The sequence below is a fragment of the Pseudorca crassidens genome, chromosome 20 (genome assembly GCF_039906515.1).
Source record: "Pseudorca crassidens isolate mPseCra1 chromosome 20, mPseCra1.hap1, whole genome shotgun sequence".
Taxonomy (NCBI): domain Eukaryota; kingdom Metazoa; phylum Chordata; class Mammalia; order Artiodactyla; family Delphinidae; genus Pseudorca; species Pseudorca crassidens.
The window spans coordinates 49,774,776-49,790,025 of NC_090315.1; the positions used below are offsets into that span (position 1 = coordinate 49,774,776).

Genomic DNA, 15,250 nt, shown 5'->3' on the forward strand with positions numbered 1-15,250 from the left:
ACAAGGTTCACTACATGACCTTTTGTAGCTAGAAAGTCAAGTAATATCCAAGAACTGGCACTTCGGTAGAGGCATTACAGGAGCACTTTTATCCTTCTGGCAAGTGTTGGGAGTATTCTGCGTTGAACATCAGAATAAGGAGAGGGAAGGACAAACTAGACGTAGACAGATATAATAAACAAAAATGCTGTTCAATAGAGAAATATGGAATCAAAACTGAATAGTGATAGGACTAAGGACAAACCAAATTCAGTGTTACACAGAACCAGGAACTCAGACAGTGGAGAGCCTAGAAGAGCCCTGGATTCAGGGCTGAAGGGAAACAGAGTAAAGAACTTTTCTCCAGTAAAAACTTCTCTGACCAGCTCTGTTCACAACCAGTTTTGTCCCCAGATCCTACCTCATCCGAGCAGTGTAGCTGGAGCTGAGGATCGAGTCGGTAATCTAGAGCAGACTCCTGGATAATAATCCGGATCTGGTCTTCACAGTCTGAAGAGAGGCGCTACATGTGACAAGGGAGAGTACGTCAGCCCATTAGAACATGTCAGCTTTTTATCTGGGCCCTGGCTTGGGGAAGGTGTGCAAAAAGGTCTTGGGGAAAGTAGCAGCAAGCTACGGACCTCCAAAGAAAAAACTGCCAGGACTAGTGGAGGTTCCATAAGTACACCTCTGTGGAAAGCCCAGGGCAGTTTACCTGGTCAGCATATCTCAACTTGAGGCAAGAGATGACTTGACCTTCTAACTCCGAATCGTCCTTGGCCTTAGTCAGGATACCATGACAGAATTTAGGAATGTCAGCTTTACAGGCTTTCCTTAGCACAGGGTTTAAGCGGTAATCTAGAGCAGAAAGGAATAAGCACAGGATAAAACACTCCACCTGGATTCACAAATGTTTTGAGATCCACTTACCCAAAGGGGGCATATTAGGTCAACGACCACTAATAAACCACTGATTTGTTTATTTGGTAAATGTTTACTGAGCTCTCACTACACTGTTTTATTTTATTTTATTTTTGGCCATGTCCTGCGGCTTGTGGGATTGAACCCGGGCCACGGCAGTGAAAGCCCAGAATCCTAACTAGGCCACCAGGGAACTCCCTCAACACGCTGTTTTAAATCAGCAATATACTGTGGTGGAAGAGCAGACGTGGAAACTCCCAGGAAACGTACTCCGCAGCAGCTCTGCAGGATCTATTGAGGCCAACATTCTAAGCAGTCCTCACAAAAATCTAGCAGACATCAGCAACCTTCCCCATGATACGTATTTTTGAAAATTCTGAGAACAGAATATCCAACTCAACTTGACCACTAAGTTACAAGATCTTGCAACTCAGAGCTTAAATTTCTCTGTTCTAAAACAGATTACCCATATATTCTCCTGCCACATGCGTGAAGTTTTACTAAATTTCTAGACTTTTCAATGAACTTTAGCCCTAATTCGTTTTGTACACCCTTCAAAGGCAAGTTTCCTATGTTTTCAGCCTCCTCTTTCCCATGACTTTCATTCTGTTCTTCTAGATGCTCTTCAAGGAAGAAGTAAGTCACTTTGCTCATCACATCCAGACTCTTCCCTTAACATCCAGGAGCAACAAAGCACCTTTAGTTTAATTAGGCAAGTATATGCCCACTCAATTCCTTTCAAGCCATACCCAGCAGGACCAGGAAAGCCACGCCAAAATGTTACCAGTGTTCTGGGTGATCTGGCGCTTGGTTATCATCTGTTTGCATTTGGGATCCATCAATTCACTGTTCTTATTTTGCTTCAAGCATTGCAACATCGTTTTGGAATCCGCTTCTGGACAGAATCTCTGCAAAGAAACAAAGTTTTATAGAAGTAGTTACCCAAATATGGCAATTAACACCATATTTATCACTCTTACATCTTTTGGGGAGCTTATGACAGAACCTAAAGGCATCACTTGGGACGAGAAATGGTAAGCCTGAATCATCACCCAGCCTCAAGTTCCCCTTTACCTATTCTCTACTATATTTCTCACATTTCTTTCTACTACCTGTTTCCTATTTTGAATAGGATGCGTCCCTACTTACATGGCTATGCTACATTACACGGCCTCTCATAAGCTTACATACTGTTTTTGCATGAACGTAACATTGTACCAGGTGACCACCTAGCCCTCAAGCCACATCTACCCAATCCCAATGGGAAATTTAGGAATTACCCAGCAACCAGTGTGAACAGGGATGTGGGGGAAGGACCTATCTGGTTCACCCCTTTAACCAGAGGGGCTATAATCCTACCAAATCCTGCGGAGCCAGCCCCCGTACACTTGTTAGTGTCCTTGAAGTCAGAGATTCATTTTGGACTAGTGATAAACTCTATCTATATCTGCTAATCCACAGTCTATTAATTATAGTCCACTGTTATCTTAATATGGGGACATGGAGTGCTGACTGATTTTTTTTTTTTTTTTTTTTGCGGTATGCAGGCCTCTCACTGCTGTGGCCTCTCCCGTTGTGGAGCACAGGCTTCGGACGTGCAGGCTCAGCGGCCATGGCTCACGGGCCCAGCCGCTCCGCGGCATGTGGGATCCTCCCAGACCGGGGCACGAACCCGTGTCCTCTGCATCGGCAGGCGGACTCTCAACCACTGTGCCACCAGGGAAGCCCCTGCTGACTGATTTTTATAGAAGTCATCAAAATCTTACAAACATCCCTCAAATCAGAGCCTGACATTTCCACTTTTACAGAGGACTCAACTCTTCCAGACCCAGCTAAAGAGACTTCTAACTTTCACAGTTCTCTTTGGAGTTTATTGATAGGGTGAGGAGTATCATTTTATTTTAAAGGGAAGCTGAAATAAGGGGTTAGCACTTTAAGTTTAATCTCTTTGTACGTGTGGACAAATAAAGGAACTGACATCCAGATTCTCCAGTCAGCCCTGCTGCAGGGGGCATTTATTGAAGAAGTAAATGAAGCAAAACAACCTGTAGAACAAAAAAAGCCTTTGATGGTGACAGATGGATGATCAGGACGTTTGATGGTGGCCTCCTCAGTATACCTACCACCAACCGCGCTCAAAACCAATCACATATTTAATGGACATCTATTTACTTCTTCCTCAGGTCAAAGTGAGGTTAGCTATCTTAGCTTAGTGGTTCTGAAACGTGAGCTTCATTGGAACCCCCGGGGGCTTGTGAAAACAGAGGGCGCCACTCCCAGAGCTTGACTCAGAGATCGGGGTGGGGCCTGAGACTTTGTAAGTTCCCAGGTGGTGCTGACGCTGCAGGTCTAGGGACCAGACTTTGAGAACCACAGCCGTAGCTGTATAAAACAGGTTGACATTGAGAGATTATATGAATTTTCTCTGAAATTTAAAGAAGTTTGTGTTTTTGTTATGTTGACTTACCCTGTGCTCAACCCTTGGTTTTGGGTCCCTTACCTTTATCATCTGCTTGCAGACTCTCATGAGTGTATAGTCTAGTTCTGGGTCCATCATCTCTGTCTCCTGCAGCTTAAAGACTTTCTGGTGGCAACGGGTGCTCAGCTGCTTCTTGTTTTCTTTCAGACATTCAATAATCTAGGGCATAACAGTTACGGGCAAGTTAAGAGGTGGATCAGGTATTGATAATCCATGTTTTCTGACTGAAGCATTAAGTTCTTAGTACATTCCTCACTTTTCTATACAGGTACCTTTCATTTCTAATTCCTAGGTAATAGGAATCAGGATTTCCTCACAAAGGAGAATTATAATAGATTTACAACCCCAGGGCTAATAGCAAACCAAATGTATAAAAATTATGGATAAAGAGCAGGTTGTACTGGAGTCTAAGGGGAAGGAAACCCTCTCAAGATTCCTGGTTTCTTCTTCCTTCCAGGGCTATTCCTTGTCAAGATCTCTTCTGGAGCATACATCAGGCTCTCTGCCTTTCCCTGGAGCAATAACCCTGACTCGACAGTAAGCACAAGCCAGGAAGTTCAGTTCAACTCACCATTTACCACATGAGAACAGAGCATTAGATGCCAGCTACGAATGAGACTCAATCCTTACCTTTGAAGACTATACAGTCTCACAGGGCAAAGTTATATAAACAAACAACTACAATAAAAAAGATAAGTGACTTAACATAAAAGAATAAAATGCCATGGGATAGATTTTAAGAGAGTGAATTAGGTGTATCCTAAAACCTCCCCTTCCCTACAACAAACTTTTAGCTACTATAAAAAAAAGATAAAGAAAGAAAGCAGATGGGAAGCTGCAGTAGCTAGGGCTGTAGCATGTAGTCATGAGACTTCTATGAAATCCTCAAGGCACAACCAAGAATCACCAAATACAGTTGACCCTTCAATGACAAGGGTTTGAACTACGCAGGTCCACTTATATGAGAATTTTTTTCAATAGTGAACACTACAGTTCTACATGATCTGTGACTGGTTGAGTCTGTGGATGTGGAACTTAGATAGGGAGGGCCCAACATATATGGAGGGCTGACACTATACACAGGTTTTTAACTATGTGGACGTGCAGCACTCCTAACCCCATGCTGTTCAAGGGTCAACTGCAGTTAAGGAACACTAATACCGTAAGAAAGATAATAAACAAAATAAATCAAGGCCTCAAAACTGAGGGGGAAAGGCAACAGAGCAATCAAACGTATATTGAATATCTTCAGAACAACAGAGAAGAAAACAGTAAATAAGAATCAAGAACAGGTAGTTATGAGAAGAACCAATTAGAGATGTTACAAATGAAAAATAAGTGAAGGGGACAAGACGGTGGAGTAGTAGGACCTGAGCTCACCTCCACTCGCAAAAACACCAAAATCACAACTAACTGCTGAACAACCATCAAAAGACTGGAACCTACCAAAAAAGATATTCTACTTCCAAAGACAAGCCACAGTGAGATGGTAGGAGGGGCACATTAATGATACAATCAAATCCTATACCCACTGGGTGGGCAACCCACAAACTGGAAAGTAAGTATATCGCAGAGGTTCTCCCATAGGAGTAAGAGTTCTGAGCCCCACTTCAGGCTCCCCAGACTGGGGGTCTGGCATCAGGAGGAGGAGCACGCAGAGCATTAGGCTTTGAAGGCCAGCAGGGCTTGATCGCAGGAATGCCACGGGACTGGGGGAAACAGAAACTCCACTCTTGGAGGGCTCACACAAGGTCTTGTGTGTACTAGGGCCCAGGGGGAAAAGCAGTGACTTCATTGTTGGACTTGGAGGGTCTCCTAGAGAGGCAGGGGGTAGCTGTGGCTCACTGCAGGGACAAGGACATTGGTGGCAGAGGTACTGAGGAGTACTCATTGGTGTGAGCTGTCCCGGAGGCCACCATTTTGACACCACGACATGGCCCCCACCCAACAGCCCTTAGGCTCCGGTGCTGGGACGCCTCAGGCCAAACAACCAATGGGGCAGGAACACAGCCCCACCCATCAACAGACAGGCTGCTTAAAGTCTTCCTGAGCCCACAGCCGCCTCTAAACACACCCCACTGACACGGCCCTGCTCACCAGGAAACGTGCACAAGCCTCTTAGCCCAGCCTCACCCACCAGGAGGCAGAAGCCAGAAGCAAGAGGAACTACAATCCTGAAGCCAGTGGGACCACAAACACAGAAAGTCTGACAAAATGAGATGGCAGAGGAATATGTTCCAGACGAAGGAAAAAAGATAAGACCCCAGAAGAACAACTAAGTAACGTGGAGCTAGGCAATCTACCTGAAAAGAACATTCAGAGTAATGATAGTAAAGATGATCCAAGATCTTGGAAAAACAATGGAGTTACAGACTGAGAAGATACAGGAAATGTTTAACAAAGAGCTAGAAGATATAAAGAAGAAACAAGCAGAGACGAACAATATAATAACTGGAATGAAAATACACCAGAAGGAATCAATAGCAGAATAAATGAGGCAGAAGAATGGATAAGTGAGCTGGAAGACAGAATGGTGGAAATCACTGCTGCAGAACAGAATTAAAAAAATAAAAAAGAATGAAAAGTGAGGAGAGTTTAAGAGACCTCTGGGACAACGTGAAATGTAACAACATTTGCATTATAGGGGTCCCAGAAGGAGAAGAGAGAAAGGGCCTGAGAAAATATTTGAAGAGATGATAGCTGAAAACTTTGCTAACATGGGAAAGGAAACAGTCACCCAAGTCCAAGAAATGCAGAGAATTCCAGGCAGGATAAACCCAAGGAGGAACACACTGAGACACATATTAATCAAACTGACAAAAATTAAAGACAAGCAGGAAATATTAAAAGCAAGAAGGGAAAAGCAACAAATAACATACAAGGGAACTCCCATAAGGTTATCAGCTGATTTTTCAGCAGAAACTCTGCAGGCCAGAAGAGACTGGCATGATATATTTAAAGTAATGAAAAGGAAAAACATACAACCAAGAATACTCTATCCAACAAGGCTCTCGTTCAGATTTGATGGAGAAATCAAAAGCTTTCTGGATAAGCAAAAGCTAAGAGAATTCACCACCAAACCAGTTTTACAACAAATGCTAAAGGAACTTCTCTAGACAGAAAAGAAAAGGTCACAACTAGAAACAAGGAAAATATGAATGGGAAAGCTCACCAGGAAAGGTAAACATACAGTAAAGGTAGGAAATCATCCACAAATATGGTATCAAAACCAGCAGTCGTGAGAAGAGAAGAGTACAAATGCAGGATGTTGGAAATGCATTGGAAATTAAGACAACAGCAACTTAAAACAATCTTGTGTATATATATAGACTGCTATATCAAAACCTCATGGTAACCACAAACCAAAAATCTACAGTAGATATACACACAAAGAAGAAAAAGGAATCCAAACACCACACTAAAGACAGTCATCAAATCACGAGAACAAAAGAGGAAGGGAAGCAAAAAGACCTACAAAAACTAATCCAAAACAATTAACAAAATGGCAATAAGAACATACATATAGGTAATTACCTTAAATGTAAATGGATTAAATGCTCCAACCAAAAGACATAGACTGGCTGAATGGATACAAAAACAAGACCCATATATATGCTGTGTACAAGAGACCCACTTCAGATCTAGGGACACATACAGACTGAAAGTGAGGGTATGGAAAAAGGTACTCCATGCAAATGGAAATCAAAAGAAAGCTGGAGTACCAATTCTCATATCAGACAAAATAGACTTTAAAAAGACTATTACAAGAGACAAAGAAGGACACTACGTGATGATCAAGGGGTCACTACAATAAGATATAACAATTGTAAATATATATGCACCCAACATAGGAGTACCTCAATCTATAAGGCAAATGCTAACAGCCTTAAGAGAACAAATCATCAGTAACACAATAATAGTGGGGGACTTTAACACTGCACTTAACGTCAACGGACAGACAGAAAATCAATAAGGAAACATAGGCCTTAAGTGACACATTAGACCAGACGGACTTAACTTTTATTTATAGAGCATTCCATCCAAAAGGAGCAGAATGCACATTCTTTTCAAGTGCACATGGAACATTCTTCAGGATAGACCACATGCTGGGCAAGCCTCAGTAAATTTAAAAAAACTGAAATCATATCAAGCATCTTTTCCGACCACAACACTGTGAGATTAGAAATCAACTACAAGATAAAATAGCATCAGAAAATATAAAGTACATAGGGATAAATCTGACAAAAGATGTAGAAAAACTGTACATCAGAAACTAAAAATCATTGCAGATATAAACCAATAAGAAAACCTAAATAAATGATAATATGAGGGGGAAACCACCTCATCTATAGAGAAAGAGATTTTAGTAGCTTGAATTTTGGTTCCCCAAAAGATATGTATAAGTCCTGAACCCGCAGTTGTGAATGTGAATATTTGAGACAAAAATTCTTTGCAAAAGTAATTAAGCGAGGAATCTCAAAATGAGATCATCCTGAGTTATCTGGATGGGCCCTAAATCTAATGTAAATGTCTTTATAAGTTTATAAGAATAAGAAAATATACATAATACACAAAGGAGAGACATGGAGGAGAAGGTCATGAGAAGATGGAGGCAGAGACTGGAATCATGCATCCCCAAGTCAAGGACTGGAACCACCAGAAGATGGAAAAAGCAAGGAAGCATTCCGCCCTAGAGCCTTAGGAAAGAAAGCAGTCTTGCCAACACCTTGATTTCAGACTTCAGGCCTCCAGAACTGTGAAATAATAAATTTGTTTTAAGGCACCCAGTATGTGGTAATTTGGCGGCTCTATGAAACTCATATACAGATGCAAGAACTACAGTGGACCTCTCATCAGAAACTACGCAGAAAGCTGTGTGAAGTGAAATATTTAAAGTATTGAAAGAAAAAAAAAATCCAGCAACCCAGAATTCTATATCCAGCAACCTAGAATTCTATATCCAGCAAAACTGTTCAAAAATGAAGAGAAGAGGGGCTTCCCTGGTGGCGCAGTGGTTGAGAGTCCACCTGCCGATGCAGGGGACATGGGTTCGTGCCCTGGTCCAGGAAGATCCCACATGCCACAGAGAGGCTAGACCTGTGAGCCATGGCCGCTAAGCCTGCACGTCCGGAGCCTGTGCTCCGCAACAGGAGGGGCCACAACAGTGAGAGGCCCGCGTATGGCAAAAAAAAGAAAAAAAAAAAAAATGAAGAGAAGATAGACTTTCTCACACAAATAAAAACAGGGAATTCATTGCCCATACATGCACCTTGTAAAAAAAATGTTAAAAAGCTCTTTGGGCAGAAGGGAAAATATATAGGTCAAAACCTTGGATCTACATAAAGCAAGGAAGAGCGTTAGAGAAGGAAAAAAGTGAAAAAAATGATTTATTTTTCTTACTCTTAATTGATCTGATAACTGCCTAATAACAATGTACTGGGTGATCATAGCATATGCATAAAAAATGAACAATAGCAATGTCACAAGGGATGGGTGGAAGGAATTGCGAATGCTCTCTAATAAAATACATACACTATATGAGAAAAAAAAAAAAAGAAATGAAAAATAAAACCCAACTGGTAGTCTCTCTAAAGAGCAGGATGGAAAGTGCTAAAGGATAAATTATGAAGCTGGGAAACAGAACTGAAAAATTACCTCAGTGTAGTACAGAGAGATGAAGAAATGAAAAGCATAAAAGAAAAATTGAGAGACATGGAGGACAGATTCAGATGCTCCAAGTGTCTAACAGGAGTTCCAGAAGGAAGGAAAAGGAAGGCAATATTTGGAAGGTTTGAGAGTTTCCTAGAACTGAAGTAAGACATGAATTCTGAGACTGAATGAGCCAACCAGGATAATGAAAACAAAAACCATATCTAACTATATCACAGTGAAATTACAGATCATTAAAGATAAAGAGAAAACTCAGAGGTAGATTAACTACACAGAAATAAGAATCAGATTGACATCAGACTTTGCATCACCAACAGCAGATACTAGAAGACAATGAAGCCACTATCTCAAAGGCTAAAGTATCTGACAATGCCCTGAACTAGAAGAGGTAGATGAGTCAATGGAAGAACATTAAAAACAAAAACAAAAAACCACTTGATTGCATTTCATTCCTGATGATTCTGGGTAGGGCCCTGTTCTGTGAATTAGGGTAAGAAAACCTCCCATGATGGTTCTTACGTGACCTCTAGTTAAGAACTTCTGTGCAATGGGATCATATGAGGGAATAATTAATTTTGGAGGTGCAGAGTGTTGGGAAAGCTATAGAGAGGAGGAGGCATTTGAAGGATAATTAGGAGTTTACTAGGCAGACAAGGTGGAGGAGGACAAGGTAACCTGAAAGAGGGAAGAGAATGAATAGGTGACAAAGAGGAATGAAGGTGAGCAAAAGTAGTCTGTTTGGGAAAAGCAGCCTGGCGTACCTTAAGAAGGGATGATCAGGCTGGATAGGATGTGATGGGGCCTATCTCACCAGCACAGAATTAATTATTAAAAAGGTACCTTCACGTTACCTTTACAATTAAAAAAGAAAAACAAAAAGTTACCTGAGCATTGCCATATTGCACAGTGGAACAGTGGTTCTTGATGTCACTCTTGCAGGCTTCATACAGATCTGGTTCCAGACGGATGTCCTCTGTCTGTATGAGGGGGAACCGGCATGGAAAAGTGAGCTTACTCTAAGCTGGAGAGATCAAATGTTCTACATATTTATTTGTTGATTGGATCTACACAGCTAAGTGGCAGCAGTGTGGTCACTGCAGTAAACGGAGAAGTAGGATTGAGTTTCAGTTCTGCCACTACCTAGCTACAAGGCCTTGGCCTTTGTTTGCAAAATGAAAGTGCTACCATCTACTCTGACCCCTTCACAGGACTGCTGTGCGATGAAATAAGATAGCATGATGTGGAAACCACTTTGAAAGCTAGAACCATTATACAGATGTAGGACTCTACTTTTATTATTATTATCATTTTACTGAAAGAGCCAGGTTCAAATCTGAGGACCCAAAGTTCCTATTATAGAAGTATGTTTAGGCCAGTTCCACTTAAACATAATTACCACAGAATCACTACCTCTGTACATGAAAATCTCGTACTGCAACTTTGGGGATATTAATAATACCTGGTGTCCATTACTAGTTTCTGGTGTACAAAACATATTAAAATATATTTTTAGCCGTCTTATGTGGCTTAGGCTTATCCTCAAAAGTAAAGTGAAAAGTAGTGTCCTCTCAGAGTGCACACTGTGGGTGGCTTCCCAACATCCACCTCCCCTTGATTATCAGTAAGCTCATCAGTGAGTGCATCCCCTGACGGGGGATGGGGCACAGATCTCAAACTGACACAATCAAATTGAGGAGAAGGACCTTTATTTCGGGCTGGGGGCAGTTTTCTCTTGTTTCTATTTTCCTGCTGGAGATGAATATTGCAACAGGTGGCCCAGGTGTTGCAGGCAGCCATTGTGCGGCCATGAGGGAAACCAGCCTTAACAATGAAGCTGGTGTCCAAGGCAGCAGACTGGAGAGGGAGAGACCCTCGATCCTCGAGGACATTACTGATGCAATGACTACATCACATGCTTACAGCCTGTCTTACAGCTGGACTTCCAGTTATGTGTGGTAAAAAATACTTTATCATTGAAAAAAAGGGAAACAAGAAGCTGTCCTATGGTAAAATTTTAGCACGCAGCTCCAAGTCTTAACCATCACGCTTGTGGCTGAAATCTTTCAGTTTGCCCTCACCCTTCACCTAACTCACTAAGCCCTGCCCTGTGGTTTCTGGACCAGAGGTTGTGCTCTGCAGCGTTACCATCTCCAGCTCCTCCACCCGCAGCTGCTTGCGGCACTTCAGGGACACCCTGTGTTCCTTGGCTTCCTGGAGAGTGTCGTTGCGCACGGTGGTGCTTAGGCAGATCACCACGTCCACCCTGCCAAGGAAAGAAGAGGCCTGAGACTGGCTGGAGCCACACAAAGGCAGATGGCCGAGAACTGGGCTGGGGCAGGGGCCACACCATCCCCCCAGAACCCAGGAACCCCTTTACCATGTTTTTGAATGCCTTTCCTGTAAGTCTCACTGTGTTTTCAGAGAGCTAAAAGCAGCAATTTGTCTGTATATGTCATAAAAGTTGGGCCACAGCTCAAATGCTGACAACATTCCTGGCTGGTGGGGAGGCCAGAGAGGGAACATGTGTGCAAGGACAGTTTAACACTTGTTTTGATGAAAACATGTGACCAGAGAGGAATGCTACTCTACTCTTAACTCTGGACAGTGTCTTTGATATACTGAGAAAATCATTCCTGAAAAGTACAGAAATCTAAGCAAACACGGGAACTTGGTTTCTATGAGGGGAACTGTGTTCTAGAAATGCACCTCTGCAAAGAGCAGCATGGAAGAATCTGGGCAGCCATGCTATAAAAGCTCATCACTCTCCTCATTAACACCTAATTCTTAAATGAATACAGCTTTTGTTTCTTTACTACATCTCTAACTCAGTGAAAGCCTCTGCTGCTTCCCTGAAGAGATGACACAATGGAATGACGTTCGGAGGAAATCAGTTAACGTCTCATTCACACTGCAACGTGCTCCTCTAAGTACACAATCTGTATGTGCTTCACCGGTTAGCCTGAACCTGGAAAAATTAAAAATGCTCCTTTAGGACACAGGCTCTCCATATCAGAACTACCACCACCAGGTGTGGCTCCAGGCTGCTATAAAGAGGATATGTCTAGACAATCCAAGTGTTTGGTCATACTACCAAAGGAGGGTGTAGGAGGCCTGCAGGGCTAATCCTGTCAGAGAGCAGTAGGCCATCTGACATCCTGGATACTCATTCAGTAGCTAAGAGGGACTTTAGGGAAGCAGAACGAATCAATTAAAAGCTACATACTTCTTCTTTATGTTGGGACAAAGTTTCAACACGTCCTCCTTGCAGGCCATTTTAAACTTGTAAGAGAACCGAAAATCCTTCATCTGCACCTAAAAAAGATGATGAAAAAGAAAATCAGAAGCTCTGTGACGAGGTCTAATCAGCAGCGCTGGGTGTAAGTGTATTCATATACCATTTGCAGCGGCTAGCTTTTCAGGCCTGCACAACTCTGTCTCTTCAGACTTCATGACCTGCTAAGCTCCCCACGGCATCTTTTGCTCCACGCACACCAGCTTCCAGTCACACACAGGCTGTGACTCTTCCCCCAGATCTTCCCATGGTTTGCTCCCTCACTTTTCTTGACGCTTCTATTCAAACACCTCCTTCTCAAGTCCCTTTTTCTCCATCACCCTGCAGGCCTTACACTGCTTTATTTTTCCTCACAGGCTCACCTGAAACTATATATTTGTAAATGTACTTTTGCATCTTTCTTTCACAAGAATGTAAACAAGTCAACAACAGCAGGGTTTGTCTGTTCTCCCCTGTCTCCCAGTGCCCACAGTCCAGAGGCCCTCAGTACCATTTGGGGATGGCAGTCAGGGAGGCTAGGTGCCCCAAGAAGAGGTCAATTTTACATAGATGACTGGATTTCACCCTTCTAGGAAGGAAGTGCTTGCTTTATCAGAAATACTTCCTTTAGACTTGTGGTAACTACAAAGACTATGGTTTAACCTTCTTATTCAAATGCCAGACCTGGGTAGTATGATTTAAAAGGAAAAAAAAGCTTAGATTCTAGTGTACTGATACACACTTGGGCTGCTGCACTGAACAGATATTTGGAAAAAATGATTTTTCACAGAAGAGGTGCCCTGATGTTCTGAAAGAGGAAGGGATTCAGTAATCATCCAAGCAGTCAAGACGAGAAGGATGTGCCAGGTGTTACTGACCAGCTGGAAGTGGGTGACTCCGATGGCGCACTTCTCATTCATATCCTTCTGGTGTTTGTTCTGTATGAGACACTCCATCAGGTCTCCAGAGTCTATCTGGTTATCTGCTACATCCTGGGGAAGGTAGTGCACATTTACCCTTCATTTGTAACTATTAATGAGCAAAGCCTGCACCCCAGCCCATATAAAAAATGCAAACGAGATTGATTCTAGAGCCTTTACAAATAAGACACATCACAAATTATGTCAAAGTAAGTCTGAGACATTACAAAAGGATCAACACTCAGGGGAATAAAATTTACGCAGCAAGTTGCCCTCCCTGTGTGAAGCTCCAACAAGAACATGTACTATGCAGGTCTCTTAACTCTTCTCCTTATATGATGCCGGCAGCTGGCTTTAGGGATAACATCTAACATTGTCTGCTGATTGTCAGATCCTTAGGGTTACTGGGTGTGTTTTCACTCCCACAATTTAGGTAGTTCAGTAAGTGACTAAAAGTAATAAAGTAACGGAATTCCCTCAACATCAGGTACAAGGAGAGAGGTGGAAGGGGAAGCCACATTATTGTTAACAAATCCCAGCTGTACGCATCAGAAGCAATTCAGCCCTACAAATGAGGCTTCCCCCCCCCTTTCCTTACAGACGGCATCTCAGCAAGTGCTGTTAACCAACGATCTGGTTACCTACGAGGGGTAAGCAAACAGTTTCCCAGGATGGTGGCCCCTCTTGATGTTTACATTTTCAACTTTAACTGGTGAAAGTTGGTTATCACTTAGGAGCAATGTGAGCTGAAGACAGAGATGAGTTCAATACACCTGGGGGCCAGAGCCCCAGTGAAACTGGTTCTGTTTCTAACCCTTGTTCCTCTAGACATCACTTACGTGGCAAAAGTTCTGAATTATGGGCTCGCAGGCTCTCATCAGCAAGGCTTCTATTTGAATATCCTGCAGAAGATTAAAATATCAGTAATTCTTTTTTTTTAACATCTTTATTGGAGTATAATTGCTTTACAATGGTGTGTTAGTTTCTGCTTTATAACAAAGTGAATCAGTTATACATATACATATGTTCCCACATCTCTTCCCTCTTGCGTCTCCCTCCCTCCCACCCTCCCTATCCCACCCCTCTAGGTGGTCACAAAGCACTGAGCTGATCTCCCTGTGCTATGCGGCTGCTTACCACTAGCTATCTATTTTACATTTGGTAGTGTATATATATCCATGCCACTCTCTCACTTTGTCACAGCTTACCCTTCCCCCTCCCCATATCCTCAAGTCCATTCTCTAGTAGGTCTGTGTCTTTATTCCCATCTTGCCCCTAGGTTCTTCATGACCCTTTTTTTCCCCCCTTAGATTCTCTATATATGTGTTAGCATACGGTATTTGTTTTTATTTCTGACTTATTTCACTCTGTATGACAGACTCTAGGTCCATCCACCTCACTACAAGTAACTCAATTTCATTTCTTTTTCTGGCTGAGTAATATTCCATTGTATATATGTGCCACATCTTCTTTATCCATTCATCTGTCGATGGACACTTAGGTTGCTTCCATGTCCTGGCTATTGTAAATAGAGCCGCAATGAACATTTTGGTACATGACTCTTTTTGAATTATGGTTTTCTCAGGGTATATGCCCAGTAGTGGGATTGCTGGGTCATATGGTAGTTCTATTTGTAGTTTTTTAAGGAACCTCCATAGTGGCTGTATCAATTTACATTCCCACCAACAGTGCAAAAGGGTTCCCTTTTCTCCACACCCTCTCCAGCTAAAATATCAGTAATTCTGCTTTAGAAAGAGCCAGGGGTGGGGGAGGAGCAGTTTCTTTCTCTGAATCAGTATCATCTGATGGGTAAATAGTCCAATATGTACATTTGGAAACTCTTCCAGTATTTCGGTTAGATAGCCCCAGCACAGACAGAACAGCAGTTCTACGCTACTCCTCTAACGCTCCTTCATTATACTTTGAAAGGCAAGTTTTCTAGAGGCAGATTCCCCTCGTGCTTGAGCAAGAGAGAAGACAGAAGTAAGAACTGTGGGTAGAAAAAAACAT

The 15,250-nt window shown here is 42.5% G+C and overlaps 1 protein-coding gene across 1 annotated transcript in view; it reads right to left on the reverse strand.

Annotated features, from left to right (window-relative positions):
• The window catches only part of GLG1 (golgi glycoprotein 1), a 143,523-nt gene that overhangs the window by 9,431 nt on the left and 118,842 nt on the right, over nt 1–15,250 (reverse strand). The window contains exons 14-22 of the mRNA XM_067719440.1: nt 14,080–14,142; nt 13,199–13,312; nt 12,273–12,361; nt 11,195–11,312; nt 9,934–10,026; nt 3,401–3,538; nt 1,685–1,808; nt 695–837; nt 401–502 (exon numbers count right to left, since the gene is read on the reverse strand). Of these exons, the coding sequence (XP_067575541.1) occupies nt 401–502; nt 695–837; nt 1,685–1,808; nt 3,401–3,538; nt 9,934–10,026; nt 11,195–11,312; nt 12,273–12,361; nt 13,199–13,312; nt 14,080–14,142 (984 nt within the window). The remainder of the gene's footprint in view (nt 1–400; nt 503–694; nt 838–1,684; nt 1,809–3,400; nt 3,539–9,933; nt 10,027–11,194; nt 11,313–12,272; nt 12,362–13,198; nt 13,313–14,079; nt 14,143–15,250) is intronic.